General features: G+C 39.3%; 1 protein-coding gene across 5 annotated transcripts in view; it reads left to right on the top strand.

Moving 5' to 3' along the window:
* Positions 1–21,887, top strand: part of AFF2 (ALF transcription elongation factor 2) — a 437,890-nt gene that overhangs the window by 138,783 nt on the left and 277,220 nt on the right. For 4 of the 5 annotated variants that reach the window (XM_074962630.1, XM_074962635.1, XM_074962633.1 and 1 more), the window contains exon 3: positions 8,126–9,016. In XM_074962630.1, the coding sequence (XP_074818731.1) occupies positions 8,126–9,016 (891 nt within the window). Of the gene's footprint in view, positions 1–951; positions 1,045–8,125; positions 9,017–21,887 lie in introns of those variants that run through there. The other variant, XM_074962634.1, reaches the window with a different exon arrangement.

The following is a 21,887-nucleotide window of genomic DNA, read 5'->3' as shown; positions in this document are numbered from 1 at the left end:
GTTCAAACCAGAATCTCTTCGTTTAATTATGAGCCCGGAAGCTCTCCCTTTGCAATCATAATTGTCCAAAGAAGTGTTCAGGGAGAATGTCTGTTTGAATTCTTTGGGGAGCATAACAAGGATATCAAAGAGACTTACGATGAGACTTATTCTCTGTAAGGAGCTTTGCTGTCTGAGAATTTCATCACCAGGGGATGTCCCCCTTGATTATTTCTGCTGCTTTGATTTGTAGCCAGGCATCCCCTGATGGATTCATCAGAATGTAAATGTACATGTCACTTTCTCTTCCCAATCAGTGACATCCATTGAAAGGCCACCACTTTAGCATTCCATTTTATATTGTCAGCAGCTGTAGGGAGGATGAGTGCTCTTTGCAAATCACCAGTAAGGGGGAAAGACCAGCATCGTTATGAAGTGGTGGTTCATAATTATAGGTTGGGAGACTGTTTCAACCAACTGGGGACAGTAGTTTACTGGTTAAAATCTAATCTGGCAAACTACAATGGGATATTTTATGTTGGGTCACCCCCTTTCTCACGAGGAGTTCACATTTACTACACACACAATCCCGTTGATTTGAGAGAGACTCCTTGCAAAGTAAGGCCCCAATCCTGCAACCATTAGTGCGTATTCTTAATTCTAAGAACATGAATAGGTCCCTTGATTTCAGTGAGACTACACGTGGAAGCAGAGTTAAGCTTGCGTGCAAGTGTTTGTAAGAGCTATGGATCCACTCAGTGTCAGTAAGGGTAGCAGAACCTAATCCATTTTGGTTACTCTGAATTACTGAATTCAACTGTATCTACTACTGAAATATGAAATCCTGTAGGAATAAAAAGGGACTATACCACAAAGAGGATCTACATGCTTTTGATTTGGATGGGTTTGCAGCAGCTAGTTAATCTTTTCTTTTGTATTTCATAGCTTTTGGTTTATTGCAGATGAATTCGATATCGAGTAGCTCTTCCAATAATGGGATACTGATTGCAAAGGTCTGAAATGAGCATCCCAAATTTTAAAAAAAAATCACAACTGAGTTCTAAGGTGGGTTGACTGTACAGTGGCTCATTTTAATGGAAGTGTTTAAAATGTTCCAAATGACCCTAGTGGATCATTTCTAACTACTATATTATCTCTCCCAGTATGCACAGATTACGTTCATGAGAGATAACAAGTATGGCCCTGACACTGCCAACACTTATGCATGTGCTTAATTTGTTTCTATTCATATGCTTAAAGTTAAGCTTGTGCAAAAATGTTTGTAGAATCTAGGCCTCTTGATATAAAATGTTCTGTGTGTGAGAGGGAAAGCCAAGTGTTGGGATGTTAATCTACCAAGAACATGCAAGTATGCGGGGGAACAGTTTTACAACATGTAGCAATATGATTGAGCACTTCCCCCCCCCCCAATTATTTGTGTAGTTATGACTGGTATATTACATCACATAGATGAAGAAGAAACTTGACACATTCACTGCACTTGATGTAATGAAGCGCCAAAAAAAAAAAAAGTTTTCATAGAGTCAGAGAGTTTTAAGGCCAGAAGGGCTCACCAGATTATCTATTCTGACCTTCTGTGTGTCACAGGCCACCAACACCATGCTCAGGTTCATCTGGAGATGGAGTGTCATGATTACTCCTCTTGGAATTGTTTTTAGTCCTAGCCTTCTGCTCCCACCTAGTTAAGCTACACTTTAAAGATTGATAATAAGACACAGCATTGGAGTTTATGGGATGAAATAGATAGGAGCCTAATGAAAAATCAAACAATATGGATCTTTGAAATAATTTCCAAATGTAGAGAAATAAGTCCAGATTTTTAATAAAGGCTTATGGAAATGTGCAAGTAAGAGATTGCAGCTTTATGAAAATGCTTATTGACCTCATAGAATTTGTGGGGGCAGTTTTTCATTGAGGATGTATTGTGTGTTTAAGATAAATAACACTTTCTGTCAAAGAGAGAGGTTCTCTAAATGCTGATTTCTTTTCTAGCAATGCGTATGGTTTTTGAGTTGGCGTTCTGAAAATATATTCTCATTATTGTCAAGGTTTATTTTTTTTTTGTCTTCCTCCTCCCGTTCATTTTGAAGCAATGAATTGGGTGGAGAATTTACCCAAAATTAACTTAAACAAAATAATACAGAATTTTCATCATGAGAATTAAAAATTATACACTTCAAAACCATTCTTAATATCTACTGTGCCCTCAGAAAGATATGTTTTAAATTGCTAAAATAGTCCCTACGTTTTGAAATTTGTGTCCACTTGCTCAGAACTGGACAACTGAGTACACAATACCTGCATTTAAAATCTATGCATTTCTATAATAGCCCTTAAAGAATAGATATATTACTTTCAAAAATATCAATCATCACCTGTTTTACAAGGTGAACTCTTGAATTCAACTTCTTTAGAATTGTACTCTCTTAGAACAGCATAAAAATTAGTGTAAAAATTGGTGTGTATAAATAAATTGTTAAACAACCAAATACAAAAATAATAGTTTTAATTTGTTTTAAATCCACAGAAGCAAGGAAAATTAAGACTATATATATCCTTAATATTCATTATATATATATTTATATATATATAATAAACTCCACCCATTTTGTCTTGATTTTTACGTCAGGAGGAATTAAGGACAAAGTGGTTGTCTGATATTTCCTTTATAGCAGTGGTTCTCAAACTAGGGCCGCCGCTTGTTCAGGGAAAGCCTCTGGTGGGCCTGTTTACCTGCCGCATCCGCAGGTTCGGCCGATTGCGGCTCCCACTGGCTGCGGTTCGCCACTCCAGGCCAATGGAGGCTGCAGGAAGGGCAGCCAGCACATCCCTCGGCCCGCACCGCTTCCTGCAGCCCCCATTGGCCTGGAGCAGCAAACCGTGGCCAGTGGGAGCCGCAATTGGCCGAACCTGCAGACGCGACAGATAAACAAACCTGCCTGGCCCGCCAGGGGCTTTCCCTGAATAAGCAGCGGCCCTAGTTTGAGAACAACTGCTTTATAGGATTGTGCTATTAAGGGCCCAATCCAGGTTCCACTAATGTTAGTGGAAATTTAACTGATGACAAATGGGGGCTGGATTTGACCCTTAAAGACAGAGTTGTGGTTTATGTTACAAAGCAAGTGCAGAGAGTGAACTCTGGGCCTGATTCATGTTTATGAAAGAGCAGTGTAAACCAGCCGTAAAGTGAGTGTAAATGTAACTTATGCCCCCTTTTAAAGCCTCTTTACACTACCAGGTGCAAAGGATCCTTGGTGTGAATGAGAATTAGGCCCTCTGTATCCAACAAGAATAGTGCAAAGTGCACCCACTTAGTCTGCTCTGGTTGCTGCCAATGACAGTAACATCAAAAGAGAGCATGTTTGGACTTATTTTCCAACATTTTGACATACTGAAATTGTATTCAATGGTAAACCCTGTGTACTTTTAATGTGTGTGAGGAGAAGCAAGAGGGATTTGGGAATAGATTTGTTTCTTTTCCAGTCAGAACAAATTCTGATTTCAGTCGCATTGATGTAAATTATTTCAGATTTACTCTGATGTCGCTGAGATCAGAATATGGTCCATTCTCCTGTATCCATAACCAGGAGTGGCAATGCCACTTGTCCAAAATAAATGAAGCTGCCAGCAAGAAGCAAGCAGACCCTCAATTAGGTTTGCAGAGGAAAGGGAAAGAGAAGGTATCCATCAAATGCAAATGGAGTGACCTTTCACCACGCATGGGGTCAGATCCTCAATTAGCAAAGTCAATAAAGTTAATGGAGCCATGCTGATTTACATCAACTAAAGATCTGGCCCATGAATTTCCAAAGGACCACAGAAGTTGAAGTGGGGAGAAGAGAATCTGAGAAATACAAAACATCTCTCTCCATCTCGTTGGTTCCCTGTTATAATATCTCTGTTCTGCACACCCACCCTTCCCCATTCACTGCAGCATTTAACCCAAAATGGGGAACTATTGGATGGGGCTGCTACCAGTGCCACTTCGTATGAGGACGAGAAAACAGGTAAATAGCCAACACCTGGTAGATGAACTGTAGCTGCTTGGAATGTTAAAAATAGTCCAGAGAGACAAGGTGGGTGAGGTAATATCTTTTACTGGACCAACTTCTGTTGGTGAAAGTAACAAGCTTTCGAGCTCCATAGAGCTTTCTTCATACCCGGGATGAAGTAGCCTGAAGGAGAGCTCTGTGAAGCTCAAAACTTGTCTCTTTCACCAAAAGAAGTTGATCCACAAAAGATATTACTTCACCCATCTTGGCTCTCTCATGCCCTGAGACCAACCTGCCGACAAACAACACTGCAAACAAAAATAAGCCAGGGAGACGTAACTTCGTGGGCAGAAGTGCAACATAAATATAGTTTATCATGTGGCTCTCTGCCATGAATTATATGGATATCACCGTCACTTGTATACTTATGGAAAGGCTGCCTAATCACCTACTCCTTTATTATGTCTGTCTATCTTATGTACTTTTCATAGGGTGTGTGTGTGTGTGTGTGTGTAGAAAGATGTTCTTTTTATGTGCCAGAGTCTCATGCAGAAAACCGCACTTTCAAAAATATTGTGCTGTCTACCACAATTTTGGCCAGCATGGATAAAGAGGTATGAGCATTGCCTATTGCCAGTTATGGATCATGTGAGCTTTCTAGAGGTCTCCCTTTCAAACACTGATACTGCTTAATTTGTCAGAGCTGACTAGATCACAGCCTGGGGTCTCATGTCTGCAGATGCTTGAATCAGCAGTGTAGGAATTTTCCTGGCAGAGGCTGCAGTTTTACTAGGGATACCCTTTAATGTTTTGCATTAATAAATAGGTTTGGATATAATTAGGGTTTTTTTTAAATTTTTTTTTTTGAGGTTTGCCTTGAAATAGTTCATCTGGAGAAATAGGTCCCAATTGAAAGAATTTTCTTTTGCATGAGTCTTTGGAGAATGTTAAATCTTTTTTAGGTATTGCCCCTTCACTGTGTTCAAGCATAGCATAAAGTATCTCACCTTCTAGTCCGTAGAGGTTAGTTATGCTGGGAGGCATGAGAAAATGAATGAATTATGAAACCTCAGGCTTTCATAGGAATTGTCACAAAACCCATATTAATTGGACCCATAAGTCTGAATGCATTAGTTTTGTTCTTTGTAGAACCATAATGCAATAGCTAGTGAGCAAATTAGCCTTTCAATAGGATTTTATTTCTGATTTTTTTTAAAGCAATACAGCCAAACATAGAAAAGTGTGCATTTCCTAAATTAATGAGAGGCTAGAAGGGGCGGGGGGAGTACTGCTAGTCTTGAATCACAAACCAGATATATAATTTATGTCTTGGAATACTCAGAAGATACGTTTCCTTAATGGTGGCAAAACCACAGTTCAACTTGTTGCTCAGAAAATAGAGTAGAGAAGTTTCCTTTAAGAAATCAATGGATTATCCAGAAGAGGGTGTTAAAAATGTCCCCTACCTGGTAACATGTAATGGCCGGAAATAGTTAATTTCATTTTTGTAGTGCTTGTAGCAAGACTAGCCAGGCATACCCTGCTTTTCAATAAGAATGCTAAATCTGTTGAGGAAGAAAATAAAAATATTACTGATATGTGTCAAGACTTAAGTCTAGATTCTGCCCTGAATTACACACAGTGCCCCTCGTTGACTTCAATGAGGTCACACAATGAGGAGAGTTTGGCCCTAGGGGTGCATTTTCTATTTGTGTTTTACTGTATTTCAAGCTACAGTGGACTATCTCTTTATTGGCAGAGGTATTTATGTTTTGAGGGCCTGATCCAAAATCCATTAAAGCCACTGATAATCTTTCCACTGACTTCAGTAAGCATCGGATCAGGATCTGAGAGAGTTTTAAAATAGGCTCAGGAGGTTTAAATTAATTATCTCTGTGCTTTTCAGAAAAGGGTTTTTTTCATTAATACTCCCAGAAAATGACTACAAATAATAATACCTTACATTTATTAAGTGCCTTTCATCCCAAAGGATGTGAACATTTTGCATAAAACAGAGAGCTAGTGTTAAGTGAAATGACATTTAGCATTAGGTGACATGTTTAAAAAAAACCTGAGAGTCAGATACCTCTAACAGTAAAAATGATTGAAAATCCATGTATTAAAATTAAAATATTGAGTCTCTCTGTGAAGGCTTAGAGAAGAAGCTCTTTTATGTGCTGCTGTGATATTAAAATGTTACAGTGCAATAATATGTTCCTGGTACTCTTTTTACTTTTCTCCTTTACTTTATGGATAGTAAGTTAAGTGTAAATTGAAAATGTAACCAAAATGCTGATGAAAGCGAGTGGTTCTGGACTTTCTAGATACTTAGCCATCACGTGGGCTGTGTCTCAAAGAGTTAAAAAGTTTGGTGGGGAAGGAAGAAACAGCACAAGTATGTAAGTGTTTAAGGCTTGCATCATAATTCCTGCTGTGCCCTTAAGCACAATGGAATCTCCTTGTTTTAATTTTGGGGGTTGAACAGAGAGTCTGGTTTTGGCTGCTGCCCAGATGGCACGTTGTGCAACTCAGTCGAAGGAAACTGCTCATATACAAAGAGGTCATTCTTGGCTTAGCTCGAATATATTTTTTGCCACTAAAATGACCAACCTAGGGACTTTTAGTGAACAAAAGTGATTCCTAGTCCTGCACAGCTGTAACTATTAACCATCTCGGTTAGAAGCACTCATACAGATGAGAACAACACTGGACAGTTAACATTTAAATTGCTCCTTCCATGCAGTGGTAATATACATTATAATTCCTGCAAGTTGAGCTAGAGAAAATCAGCATTTATTATCTTTTCCCCCAAATGTTTTATACTGCATGAGAAGTACCAAGAAAATAAATCTTTTTGCAACATTTCTCTCCTCTATAGACTAGTTGAGCATTGGAAATCTAAGCAGATATTCCAAGAGGAATCCATGCATGAATTTTCTGTCTTCATTCTTTCTTTTGCTCAGCGTTTGGGAGGAAAGGGGGACTTAACTTGAAGTATGAGCATGCTTTGAGAGAAATTATATGAAGTATCAAGCCCTACCTCACATATATTGTAGCTTCAAACTCTGCTTCCAGATTGTCGAAGTTCAGCATATGCTTGGACAGGAATGATAGTTTTGAAAGCAGTGTTTCTCACCTCTTGAGTCTGATAAAGTAATGAGTGTATAGGGAATAGGCTGTTTTAATGCAATGCTGGTCATTTCAGCGGAACGTAAAGGGTTATAAGAGGACTGTGTTTATTGGTTCTATGTTGGTTGACTTTTTTTAAAACAAAAAGGCAAATGAAATTAGTTGCATATCAGTTATAACCTTTCAGCTTGTTCACCCAGTCTACTATATATAGCAGAGTAAAAACCACTTCAGAAGGAAAAATAATAGTAAAACATAGATGAATCGGAACTTACTTCATGATTATTGTGATTTGATGAGAAGAAGTGTGAGTGACTGATTCATGAACACACCACACTCTCAGCCAATAGAGGCCTCCTGGTGCTTCAGAATATAGAAATTACATGCTACTTTAGTACATCTTTGGAACACTCTTTTAGTAGCAGTTAATTCACCAGTTGGAAGCAGTATGTTTTCTAGATCTCAAATATTACGTATATTGGGCCAAACTGAGCCCTGTATAAAGGAATCATTAAAGTTACACATGGGATGAATTTAGCTCCTTATGTTTATTGTCGGTTTAGTCTGGTTTATAGCAATAACATATTTAAATAAAATGTTTGATTTTAATTCAAATACTCAATAACCAGTAATTGTACATTCACATTTTGCATAATATAAAATGTACAAGCCCAACTTATCTGACATAAAACCAGACTGTTTTGCTCATAACATCCATAACTGATGTAATTTAAATATTTCTCTGAGAACATATTTAAGAAAAAAGGAAGCAGTATACAAATGTTACTCATGCAAGCCTGTTCCAAGAGGTTCTTTGAACACAGTTATTGATGAGTTTTTCTTACATAACATATGCAAAATGTAATTGAAATTAAATTAAATGTCAGCATGACGCTATTAAGTAGCTAACATTTGCCATCGTTTCCTAAGACAACCATTCCAAGCAGTAACTTCACAACCAGGAATTTACTCACTCTTTTCCCTATGTCTTTTTGGTATTTTAGACAAATAAAGGTGATGCCCTTGCTAACCGTGTCCAAAACACATTGGGAAACTATGATGAAATGAAGGACTTGTTAACCAACCATTCCAACCAGAGCCACCTTGTAGGAATCCCAAAGAATTCTGTACCACAGACTCCCATTGACAAAAATGAACAGAACTTTTTTCCAGAACAGAGAAACAGGATGATTCCGTCTCACCAGATCAGTGGTCACTCGTCAACGTCAATGCCCCCACCTTCTTCACTGTCATCAAATTCTACTTTGCTACACAGTCACCAGAGCAGCAGGAAATCCAGGACAGATTGGTCACGTGGTGGTCACAGCTCTAATGGTGCACAGCCAAGCCAATCCAATAGTCAACAGAGTAGGACAAAACATAGCTCTTCACATGACCAGCCTCAAGGCAGGTACGACGACCTCTACAGCTGTCAGAGTGAGCAACATAAAAATGGAGGCGCTGAGGAAGCAAACCCGGCTCCATCATCTTCACATTCACGGAGGCACAATCATTCCAAATCAACAACTGGAGAACATTCTTATAAAGAAAACAGTCATTCCAAGTCACCTGTAGAACTTGAGTTTGTAGGGCACGGTCCTGGATCTCCACTTCCTTCTACATCTTTGTTATCCGCAAACAATGGTCTCTCAACCCAGAGTTTCCCACCAGGACTGCATTGTAAAACTAGCATGGTCCAGCAAAAACCTACAGCTTATGTAAGGCCTATGGATGGTCAGGACCAAGTACCTAATGACTCACCTGAACTGAAACCTCCAATAGAAATTGAGAGTGGTTATGGAAATCAAACATTTGGAACACTGTTGGAAGGAAAAGCTAATGCACCCGGTTCTAAGAATAAATTACCAAAGCTTACCATTCCTCAAGCTAGCGAGGTAAGTCATTTTCTTAGTTCACTTTTTTCTAGAATCTTAACAGGTCTGACCTGATGAGTATTTAACCTAGTGTATGTCTGTTTCTTTAAGTATGAAGTTCCAGTTCCTGAAATTGTGATCTGAAAAGACACTCCTTTCCTAGAAAATGCATGGTTATATTTTCTTTTGGTAAGGATTGTTGTGACAACCCTAGTAAGCAGTGATACATCAATTTTTAAAATCAAAGTGTGGAATGCTAACTTTGATTCTGTCACACTAACAGTAAAAGGTCAGATCCTTGGCTGGCCACAGCACTCTAATATATCTTAATTCAGCTGCATTGTTCACAGTTTTGCAGATTTATTTTGGAATTAATCCGATTTAAAGAATGCTGTTATGCACTGTGCCAAAGGAGAAAAAAAACCTAAAATAAACTTGGAAATGCCTTGACCACTTTAATGCCCATTGTACAGAACTGCTAACAATAAGGGGTATGTTTTCGTTGCTCATTTCCCATTGACTTTAATGGAATTAATGTGCCTTAAACTGTGAGAAACACTTGAAAATGTATCCCGTTAAGTCTTCATGCATTTTTCAATAGCACTTAGCAGTGGGATTCAATGCCAATTCCTGGCACCAAGAACTTAAATTGCTGAGTTTTGTGTTGCTGGTCTGTTACAACAGTTCTGTGATTAAAGTTATAATTAGCTCTTATTTCTCTCCTGGACACTTCAAGCACAGCTGTATTGCAAGGGTACCAACTGAAGCATTTGTACTGATATAATAAATTTCTTATTCAGAGTTGCTCTAAAGCAGTAACCATTGCAAGGTAGGTTTTTAGTACATGCATGAACAGAGTTACAACATGGGATTTTCATAGCTTTCTGTTTTCCCCCAAGATTACTTCCCTGCTTGTTAATATTTTTATACCAGAAATAAGAAATGATTCATTCTTAAGACACTTTATTGAAAAAGGTCAGCTTTTCCTATTGGAATAATTGTTTTGAGCCAATAATTTGTTTGACTGTTTAAAAACTTGATGTTATTTATTAACATTCCAGGCAGCAACAAAGACTGATGTGTTTTGCAGTAGAGTTTGGAATAATTTTTCTGGGAATTGCATCTGAAAACAGTAAAAAGGCCTATTTATATCAGGTGGAAGCTGAGGGTTGCTTGCAGATGGCATTTTATTAGAAAATGTATTTGTTAATAAATGTAGCTTTGCACAAGATTCCTTTACAGATGTTTCTGTTTATTTTTACCTTAGGTTAGAAATCTGCTGAGGTAGATAGCTTCATACTCTCTTGCAATTTATCGCTAGTGGTGTTTGGCAAGTAAATAATTGCATATAAAAGAAATAATGATGGTGCAAAGGCAAATACATTTATTCACTTTTGGTCTCTATTAAAATAACAATGAGTCAATAAGCACACTTTGAAGTGCAGCGTTAATATGGAGTATCTCTCTGTAGTGGAATATCAGGCTTACACCGTGGATCAACTTTTCCTCTACGTTCAGCACAGGAGGGTGAAATCCTGGCCTTGTTCATGTCAGTGGGAGTTTTGCCATTGATCTCAATGACGGCAGGGTTTCCTCCAGAATCTCTTGGTACAGCTTTAAATACAACTGATGTGAACCATTTGTTTTTATTAATGGAAAAGCTGGTAGTCACTCAAATGAAAAAGTTATGTGGTGAATTTGTGCCTATAGCTGCTTTGGTTTATAGCCTGTGTAGCGAACACTTTGTGTGTATAATTAGCTTCATTTATTATGGAGTAAATAGTAAACTCAAGTCACTTCAGCAGTGACTACAGATAATAATCTTAAAACAGTCCATGTGTTATAAAAGTGAACAATGAATGGCAGAGGGAGAGAAAAGCTATGCAGCTATGCTGCAGTCAGGAATGACTTCCTGCTGCTATGTAGAATGTACGGCATGGGACAAAGCCAATGGTCCTCACACAGGCAAAACTCCACTTGATTTAAGGATCATTTTGCCTGTGTAAGGACTGCAAACTTTGCCTCTGTATGGTTTTCCACTAATGTGCATTCTGAATGTAATTTAACTTACATTTGGCAATAAAACTCTTTCTAATCCAAGGTTATAGATAACTAGTTTAGTTTAAGCTTAATCAGAACTGAGAGGGCACAACTGTGAAACCCATAACATTTTCGGAATGACAGCGGGGGGGGGGGGGGGGCTCTGTTGTAATCTTTATACAATTGACATGAAGGATTATGATTATTTGGGGGTGCACGTCAATTTATGAACCTTCCCTAGCTGCCGCCAGCAGTTGTGATCTGCTTGAAACAATTTCATTTCTGCCACATGAGGTTCCATGCTAATAACATTGCAGGTGATGATGACCCCTTCAAACCATTGGAAGGAAAGTTGCCTTTTTGGGTGCTTCTTATGATTGGCTCTGTAGGTTCCCTTGGATGCTCAGAGCCAATTTTTCAAACTTACCCCAGCCTTTAAATCCACCCACCAAGACGGCACGGCCAAGTTTTTGGGTGCTCAAGTTTTTGCACACCTCAAAACCTGGAGTTATATGAACAAATTAATTTTGTGTGTGCAAATCGTGCATATAGACCTCTGCAAGACCAGGCTATGCAAATCTGTGCATGCAAATCAGAGGATTTGGTTCTGCTAAAACTTTGATACCCAAAAATGACTGGCCAGGCACGCAGATTTAAAGGATGGGTTGAGGCCACTGTGAAAATATGGTCCTATTTATCATGGCTTTATACAGAATGTTTAGTGCCCTGGAGGCATTCTGCTATGCTTGAGGAAGTGGTCAATTTTATAGCATGCTTGGCGTTACTTGATTGGGCCCATGTAGCCTTCAACTCGGTTAGAATTAACAAACATTTGTTCAGTCATTGCTAAGGGAAGAATCAGGCACGCTGTGTGTCTGCCATATCCTTTGGGGATTATTTTGGTGATTGCCGGATCCTTCAGTCCTTTGCTTTTCCTCTTGGGTATGAATATAGATAAAATATCTAACATCACTTCCCTGTGCATAGTTGCTATTTTCTCATTGTCAAGGTCAAAATTCTTAGAACAACAATATGATGAATTTAAATCCTAACACAACGAATAGCACTCTGTCTTGCCTATGACAAGCATGAGTCTGGCTCCAAAAACTCATTAGGTTGGCTTAAAAAAAAATCACAATTTAAAAAAGAAATAAATTTGGGGTTCTTTTTATTTACCTTCAAAGCCTGTAGGATTCATGTTTTCAAGCTTTACTCTGCAACCACAAGGGCTAGAAATTTATTATTTTTAATGAAATATTAGAGTCAAATTTTGTCACATGACTCCAGGTTCTAAGGCTTTAAGAAAAACACCAAATATTGTGAGACCCGTGACATCGAGTTGGCAACATGGGCAATGGAGTTAAAGCAAGTTTCAGACATATCTTCTTTTTCTCATTCTCTGTATTGATCTCTTTATTCCATATTTGTATGTATATATTAATTTTGCACTTGCATATTACACTTGGTAAATACTAGCAAGCCTAGACTCTGTGACAGCTTTTGTACTGTATGCAGAATTCCACCTATTTAAGTGGGATGATGGTGTGTGATTGCAACTTAACTCTCAATGGGAACTATGTAGCTAAATCCTATGCATTTCTTTGAAAATGTAGGGGTTAGAAATCACTATAACAGCTGATCCTCTCGCTGCTGTGTTAAAATCCAGAATCTTGATATACCGATGTATATTTAAATCTTTAGGAGTCAGATGCTTACAAATGATTTCAAATTGACTAACTCAGCATGAGGTAGCTGAAAGTAAGCCTGTACATTTCAGTTTGGGCTTGGACACAAATTACTGAGCACATTGACTAAATCAAGAGGTTTTCGGGTCTGTGGGAACATCGGAGCAGTTTCCAGATAAGCTTGCGAAAAATCATTTGCACTGTACAAACTACGCAAGAGTTTCCAATAGCTCTTTTGAGGCCAAGTAAATCTGGGGTAATTAAGAAAATTTTTAACTCTTCAGTTTTCCCAAGAATCTCTGCGTAGCTGACTACATATTCCTGCAAAATAAGAAACACTGAATTTCTCCCAAAAACGCAACGCTATGAACACATCCAAAAGACCCACAACCCCACTGTCACCACCCATTTAGTCATGGAAGATGGAGAACTTCTGTTTCCGCGTGACTTCTAGGATAATATTTTGACGGGTTCTCTATACAGCAAAGTGATAGGCTTTTGTTATATGTGTTTCAAATCATCCTGTTATCTCTGGATGTATTGATTAACTTAGTACTGTCTAAGCTAGCTATAAAAAAAGCTGCTCACTTTCTGCATTAAAGAGCAAGAAAAATTGACAGGTAGATAACCATATTGATTCAACCCAAATGGTAAATGCAAGAGGCTTTATCTATGACTTATAAAACTTTTTATGGGCACCCAAAGCCAGTTTAATATGTTTTTTTTTAATTGAATGGAAAGCAAAAGCCTTGAGGTAACTAACTCCCCTTTAAAATACATTATGCTTTGGTTGCCAAATAAAGTGCATTACTGTATTTGTGGGCACATTGCCTTTTCAAATGCAAGCTTCACTCTTCCTTCAAAACTTTTGGGGTTTAAGAATAATGGACTGAATCAAGCGTTAAGCTGAAATCCCCTCACTTGGTTCATATTTCAAAAGTCTGAGGCCAAAAACAAACCAGAAGAGCACTATTTCTTGCAGTATTATAGGTTATAGCCATGTGTTTTTCATTTGTAAATACTGTGAGAAGTAATGTTTTTGAGATATTCCTAAATGAGGAACATATGATGCCCAACCGTCTGAAGACCTCTTATTGTGGCCTTTTCTTGCTTTGTTAAGCTACTGTCCTATTGCTGAGACTGTCATTAGCAGGAGTATTTTTTGGGGGTAAGGATATTGGAGGGGAAATAGCACAGCTAGGGCCTATCTGTTTGCAACAGGAACTACAGAGATAATCATGGGCATTTAGGAATTGATACTGAACCATTGCGGTCAATGGGAGTTTTGCATTTGACTTCATTGGGTACAGTATCAAGCCTGTAAAATAGAGACAAGTGAACAGGTTTAGATGAAATAACTGAGCCCCATACCCAGTATTTTGGGGTGTTGGATGGTTTTTCTCACACAGTGATATTTTTCCCCCAGTGTCTCTGAATTCTGCCTAGGAGTGGAGGCAGAGATGCCAGTGTTCTGCAAGAATGCATCTTCTTGTGTGACTTCATGCGCAAAAATCTCCAACCCTTTGAGGTTCCCCAATTCCAAATTGAATGGCAATTGTAAGCCATTAGTTGTTGGTCCAAATTAATTGTAGGAAATATTATTATTCCAATTGCCTAGCCAGAGGTGGCAGAAAATAAAATGACCTCAAAAAGCCTTGGGGAAAACAGTTCCTGCATATTAATAGAACTTGTTTTCCCTCTCTGTGCCATTTATGGTGCATTCAAGGAATAGGTTAATTATACCCACATCGCACCATCTTCTGCAAAGTTGAGAAGGCATCGCCTACATGCCCACAGTCAGGAATACTAGGGTCTGCAAAGCTCTGAAGTGTAACCCTGAGCCAATCACTTTATTTTTCAGTGCTTGCATGTGTCCTCATATGGACAACAGGGGTAAGACTGATCCACCTTTGTTAGGCATTTTTAGATCCCTGGCAGAAAGGTGCTGTACGAGCGCAAACTATTATGGAGATATGACTGCCTCTGCATACCTAAGGCTGAATCTCCTAATCCACTATAAACCCACTCTTTTTTTTAACCTGCCTATACTAATTTAAGGAAGACATAACCAAGCCACGTGGAGGCAATTGTTGAGGGCCAGCTTGTGACATCCTTGTTCATGTTGAGTAATACCTTACTCCCTGGATACTCCTACTGTAGTCAAGGTGCTGATATAAAGTTGGAATAACCAGCTTTGCATCTCCTGCCCTCTGGCATAGGGGGTAAGTCAGAGTAGGGAGGGCGTTGCCAGGGCAGGGCTGGATCCCACACCAATCTGGGTGATCCTCAATTGACCAAGCGGTTCCTATGGGACCACACCCTCTGGTGTAATAGAGTTGAGACCCTGGCACAAAATATAAGTGCTCTGTAGAACACATTTTGCTTTAAACAATACATAATATTTGTGAGTTCTGAAACCAAGGCATAGAAGCATAACTGGTTTCAAACATGTTTAGATGCAAATCTTTCAGATGTTTGTATTTTTAATGATGCAGATATTTACTTTGGCCCCAAATTCTGCCTGCAAATGAACGTGCATGTTTCCCACCAAAGATATTGGGAGCGCTACAAGCTATCTGATGTCAGCAATTTGGCCTTTTGTAGAATGGCATCATTGTAAATCTGAAAATTGCACCAAATGCCTTGTTAAATGTTACTTTATCTAACTCAAACCTTTGAAAATAACACACAGATGGCTCAAAAAATACTACTGTACATATCTGCTACCCTTTCCATTCATTACTTTCTGGGATTTTGTCCCTATATTATGTTTCTTGCTTTGTGGAAAAGCACAGGAAACAGACTGTGGCTGCAGGTTGCAAATAATCTGGAAACACAGAAGGCTTTTTTTCATGTTTTTTAACGTTCAGGAGAAAGAGCATGCACAGATTTTTGCATGTGTAATAACAGCCATTGAGAGTCCATCCCTGGGGCCTGAACCCATGACTTTCAGCACTAAAGGTATGAACTTCTACCACTGCAGCTAAAGGAGTAACTCCCTGTAGTCGTCGCTCATCTTCCCTGGACCAGCTACGAAAGGGGGATGCATAGAACACTGAATATACACTCCTGAGACGCATGTGACATACCTGGTGAATGTGTATAAATTGGGGATTTGCATGTGCAAATAAGTTGGCACGTGTCCGTACCTTTGAATGCGTATGTCACACATTTGGCATGCTTAGTTCAGAGGCATGCGGAATTGCACACACTTTAAACCATTTGGACCATCCTGTATTATTTGCTTATAACATAGCTTCAAAGTATGAAAATGAGAGGAGGGTCTTATATGAGTATTTCTAGCTTTATAGTTATAGTCACAGTCACCCCACTATTAAGCTAGCTGTCTCTGATCCAAGTATGGAAAAGCACTTAGGGGCTGCAGGTGAAAACATCATATGGGAATACTTAAGGGAAAGAAAGTTGAACATATAGCTTGGCAACTGTCCATGAACTGCAGATATAGGTTAAAGTTCTTTAGCTGGCAGGCTATTGCAAGTGTATTAGCAATGTTGGGGAAAAAAATCTAATTTCTGCATGTTCGCTTGTGCAGTAAAGAAATTCCTCCCACATAAATATGTTCATTTTACCTTCTGGGAAGCAAAGAAAGGAAACTGTAGCTGCAGTCTGTTATTTAATCTTCCTGAAATTAGCATTTGGTGCTTAGGAAGATTGAAAGATTTAATGCCAATGCCTTCCTCAAAAGAAAGAAATGACACACCACATATGTTTTAGCACTGGTTAGACTGTTAAATGGAATTAATCAAAATCCATGTTAAAATATTTCCATGTGTTAATTAGCAACGGTTTGGAACATTAAAATACATATTGGCTTGGGAATAAATTAGTGAAGAAATATCAGATTTAGATTGTAGGTTTTTAATTGCAACATAATATATTACAATAGTGTGTGTTTTAGATAGGTAGATGTAAATATGTGAAGCACTATAAAATGTGCATTTTAAGACTGTGTAATAAAGCCAAAGTAGTACTGATAGAGATAATCATGCCATTTCCCATTTTCAAAACAATTAAGCCACTCTCTCATTCAATAGAGCAAGAGCTAAAGGGTAAAAAATGAAAAAAAAAGTTTTGTCTGAAGCCAAAAGGAAGTTTTAAAATGTCTCCTTTGAAAATCATGGTAATGCAATATCTAGTAGCTAGAAAAACCACCTCTCCTGTTGTGAATAGCCAAGATGCACTTTTGCTTTTACATTCCCATCTGGTTGATGCAGCACTATGGGTTTCAGCTACTCATGCTGAGATTTGTGAGAAGAGGAGAATATCCCAACCGAATTAATATGTAAACGGGTTCTGATTAATATGCCTTTTTGTTCTTCTCAAGTTGCATATGGTGGGGGCCTTGTGTACGTGGATCATCTCCCCTCATCCCCCATAGGATCAGGTTTGGTCAGCATGGCATCTAGAGTGGCCAGATGTCTCGATTTTATAGGGACAGTCCTGATTTTGGGCCTTTTTCTTATATAGGCTCCTATTACCCGCCACCCCCGTCCCGATTTTTCACACTTGCTGTCTGGTCACCCTAATGTCATCATCCCACACCGTTCTCAGGGCCCTAAGATGAGCTCTGCAAGTATGCAGAAGGATTGAGCTGGTGTGGGATTTAGATGGACAGGGGGATCTTGCCTCGTGTCCCCACGTCTTATGTGGGGTCTGCACAAGATTTAATACAGTCCAGGCAGCGCTACCTTTTGCACTGAGATGCTCTCCCCTTTTAAAGAGAGTCCCAGAGGCAGCTGCCTGTGCTGCATTCCCTGGCTATGTCGTTCATTGTTTCCATGCTGCCTCTGCGCCAAAGAGGGCACAGAGAGGCTCGGTGCTGGTAGAAGGGGTCCTCCATGTGGATGATCCCTGACATTTGTGGGATTTAAGGGTCAGCCTCTCCGGTTTCTTGAATAGTTGGAGGGAAGCGGTGGGTAATGCCGTCCACACACACCCCAGAGTAGAAGAATTTGTAGAAACACTGCAAGGGGAATTGCAATGAAAGTTTCGCCCCAAGCTGCCTCTCTCCTAGGATTTTCCACGGGATGAGGAGGGGGCAATTCCCCCTGTGTCCTGAGAACAGGGATTAGGAAATGGACTGATGTTGATTTTAAATTTGCCTCTTTAATTTGTCCTCTAAGAAGCAATTTGAAAAAGAATAGGGGGGAGGGAGGGGAAAAAATAAATGCAGATGCAATCTCTTCCCAGGCAAATGGACTTTTCTTTCCACTTGGATCCGTAAACATCCCAGAGAGCCGACACGTCCGTGATACTAAGTGTAAGCTTAAATCCCCATTAATATTGCCAGTCTAAACATATTTTAGTTAGAACAGTACATGCTGCTTTTCCTTACAGGCTTCCCCAAAATAATTTCATTGTTATGTCCCCCAGATGTGTAAACTCATGGGGTTGTATTTCATTGAACTGCAAGCTGTGACACTTAAATCCACACAGACAAGCAGGCAATTACTTTTGCTGTTTGTAAATTTCCAGGCTGCCATTTATATTTGCCTATATTTTAAATATAAATGTGGAGATTGCTATTTTCCTAAATATGGAATTTAATTTTTAAAGCACACACACACTTCAATAAGCTTAAAAAAACCTCTGTGATTCTCACTGTCTTCTGGATCCACTGCTTCCCCTTTATGCTAATAAGAGCTTTCCCTGAATAAGGGCTGTATGACTTGGACCAGGACCTATATGTGTACATAGGTCTCAGTCCGGTGAAGTGCTGACCATTCTCAACTCCCATTTCCCTTGGATTTCAAGCACTGTAGGATGGGGTTCCACTGAGAATATATTGTTTGTGCTGGTGCATTACAGTTGAGAATGGCCTATTCTGAACCCTTCTTTTCGGCTCTTTGTAGCTTTCTCAGACAGTTTCCTTCTGGGGTGAAACTTCATATTGTAAGTGGTATCAGGAGAAAGGAGAGATTGTACCCCAACACACACATATACCTATGCCCTGAAAGTGTGACCCACGGTGAGGTAGGGGGTTTTTTTATTCAAAAAAATTATTCAGGCAACCATTTTATTTGCCATACTAATAGCCGGAAGTCCATATTGTAGGAACTGTGGCAGTTGGGCAATTTGCATGCAAATTAGGTGTAGCATATGTATAGTGATTGGCTGAGGTACCTCTGATGGCACCATGGTCAAGGTCTGTTGGCGTGGCATAGATACGTAACTTACCGTAGCTGAAGGCCCGCGTTGTCATGTAGGTGTAATTCAGAAATGGCTGACAACTTAAAAATGGGATGGTAACAGACCACAAATCCAGTGATCATTGAATGTGGTGATATTCTTAACATGCTTGAGTTGAAAATCTGGTGATATTCTCGGTCATGCTTGCAGCTGTTTCCCTCACTTCACACTGACTCAACAGAGATTCTGAATTTCAAAGTGACACCAGAGTGACAATCCTGGAATCTTATTTAATAGCTAATGATGCAAAAATAGCCAAATGTAAACATTTCAAGCCAACAAAGAGCTTCTCTTGCACACAGATCCGTTGACCTCAATAGGATTCCACACAGGAGTCCACAGGTGGAACTGTTTGCAAGATTGGGCTCTTTGTTGACTGAATACAGGGCACAACTCAGCTCCTGTGGAAGTTAATGGGAGTCTTTCCATTAACTTCAGTAGCATTGGATTTGGCCCTATCCCTTGATGCAATACATGCATCTCCCAGTGACATTCATACCTCACATGCGTGTAGTGTTTAGTAATGAATATGTTCCCTGCCAATCATGAAAAAACTTATGTTTTTTTAAGTTGTCAAGATGTAAAGTTCTGTATTTGCTCATGTCAGGATGAATCTCTTCATCTGTTACTGAACATTCATTTAGAGCCTTCACCTGCAAATCTTTCATAATGCAAAATTCTCCTGAAATTCTCCAGAGAAGTTCTATAGGAGTCAGGCTAATGCATCTGCAAAAATGGCACTATGAAAAGATAGCTAACAGGCAGTGAATTAGCAGTAAATATTCGGGATACCCCATTGCCTATGCCAGTGGATGCAGTTATTCTATCTATAAATTATTTATAGTGATATTCCATGCCTGCTGAATAGTTAGTTATTATGCATGGAATAGAAGCACAACTGGGTTTATATAGACTCTACCTAAGAATATAAGGAAGTCTTTTCAAATCCTATTCAAGTTGTACTTAAATATAATTGTTGGTTTAGTTTTTCCTTCCATGCTGTGATAAATTATTTTGCCTATTTTCGAAAAACATAAAAACATCTGATCCAAAAATACTTTACAGATGGAATAATCCAAATTTGGAAACGAACAAGAGTACATCCGTGTTGGTGAAGAAGTGATCTGTAAAATACAGCCAGATTAGAACTGGAGTTTAAAGGCCAGATTGTACCACCCTTACTGACACTGATATCGCTCCTCGAGTAGTCCTCTTGATTCAAAACGAGGAGGAAGGTATTACTCAACATGAATAGAGGTTGTAAAACTAGGCTCTAAATAATCAAACTAGCAAAACTTATTTTGGACCAGAGGCAGGCGTAAAGCATAGAAGAAACAGACCGTGGTAACTGTTACATATTAGATGGGAAGAAATTAAAATGTGCAAAAGCTGCTTTTGTAAATACATAGTATTAAGATCTAACTGAATCTGGATGTCATCAAGAAAATTACTTGCTACAGTTTTGAATATATTTTGACATATTGAATATATGGTAATACATTATCGCTAATGGTTTATTTTTGCTTGTATTAATATTCTACACACACAGTGTGCTTGAAGCCCTTAGCAGTAAACACGGGAAATCTTGTGAGGCAGCCTGTTGTCATAAGATTTCCATCCTAGTTTTTGTAGACCTTGGGGTTCCAGATCCAATGTAGACCTTGGATAAGCAACCAAGCTTTTGGGTATTTAGCCAAGCTCGATCTCCTGAGGTTTCCCCATTACTACTGAATTCTGACTATGCTGTGGCTTGAGTATAGATCTCAGGCATCAGAACTCATCCTGTATTGCTCATATACAGAAAATAAGTCACCGTGATCATTTGTGGTATACTAGTGCTCTGTACCTTATTTTCAAGGAGCACAACCAGTGGACTACTTGTTGCTGGTCCATCAGCCGCTATGCAAGAAGAAGAAAGGGCTCCCTGTACCTCTTCTCCACCCCATGTGCCCATGCAGGGACAGCCAAAATTTGGCTCTTAATGTGAAAGAAATGCTATATTCAGCAACTGAGGTAGCTTCCATAGGCCAAGTCCACAGCAAGGGGACTGCTTTGACATTATAGTGCAGGAGATTTTCCACAACATATTCTATGTGTGATTTCCAGTCTGGGTGCCCAGAACAATATTGTTGTATTCTTGGCTACTTGAGTCATTTCACTTTCTAGGGTGAGGCACACTCCAAGTCGTTAATTTGCAGAGAGGAACCCAGACATAAATGAAGAGTGGGACTTCCCTTGCATAGGCCACAATAAATATGTTTGTTCAAGAACAAATAGCTGGAATAAGTAGACATGTAGCCAGGAGGCTGAAACAAAGCCTAGTTGTGTCTAATACCTTGGAGAAGTTGTTCACAGACAATCCCCATCTTTTTTGTAAAGACTGTCTCATAAATTTGGCAGTGTTATTGGAAGTTTGAGTTAACCATGTAAGGGCCCATTTGTATTTCCAGTTAGCAAACGAGGGCCATCACAAGATGTTCAAAGAGGCAAATTCAGCATATTGAGCCCCAAACTGGTGAAGGAGAGGAGAGCAGTGGGTTTGCTGCATGATCTTGACAGAAGCCCCATTAAGGGGTAAGGTTTTTTCCCCCACAGGTCTGGGGACTAGAACTAGAGGTAGGGAAGAGGAGGTGCCACAAGCTGCATTATGTAGCATGTTTCTAATAAAAAATCCACTGGATGTTAACCCCTCCATATGAGTGAACCACTGTGTAAGGAGCCACCATCAGGTATTTCAGGAGCTATGTTGCCATGCCAGGGAGGAGAGACGAACAGAGGTAGCTGGTTGAAGGCTGAGGACTTCAGCATTGATACCTCTCTGAATTCTCAGAGTACCCTTGGCTTTCCCCACCACCACCTTTGCTACAGGAGGAAGAAGCAAACTTCATCCCTACAGTGCAACAGTCTGGAGGTAATTCTGCAAGTTGAAATGTGATGGTCTTTATCTTGACAGACAT

This window comes from Natator depressus, chromosome 9 (genome assembly GCF_965152275.1).
Source record: "Natator depressus isolate rNatDep1 chromosome 9, rNatDep2.hap1, whole genome shotgun sequence".
Classification (NCBI taxonomy): Eukaryota; Metazoa; Chordata; order Testudines; family Cheloniidae; genus Natator; species Natator depressus.
Note: the sequence above shows the minus strand (reverse complement) of the source record. Positions and strands in the feature narration are given on the sequence as shown.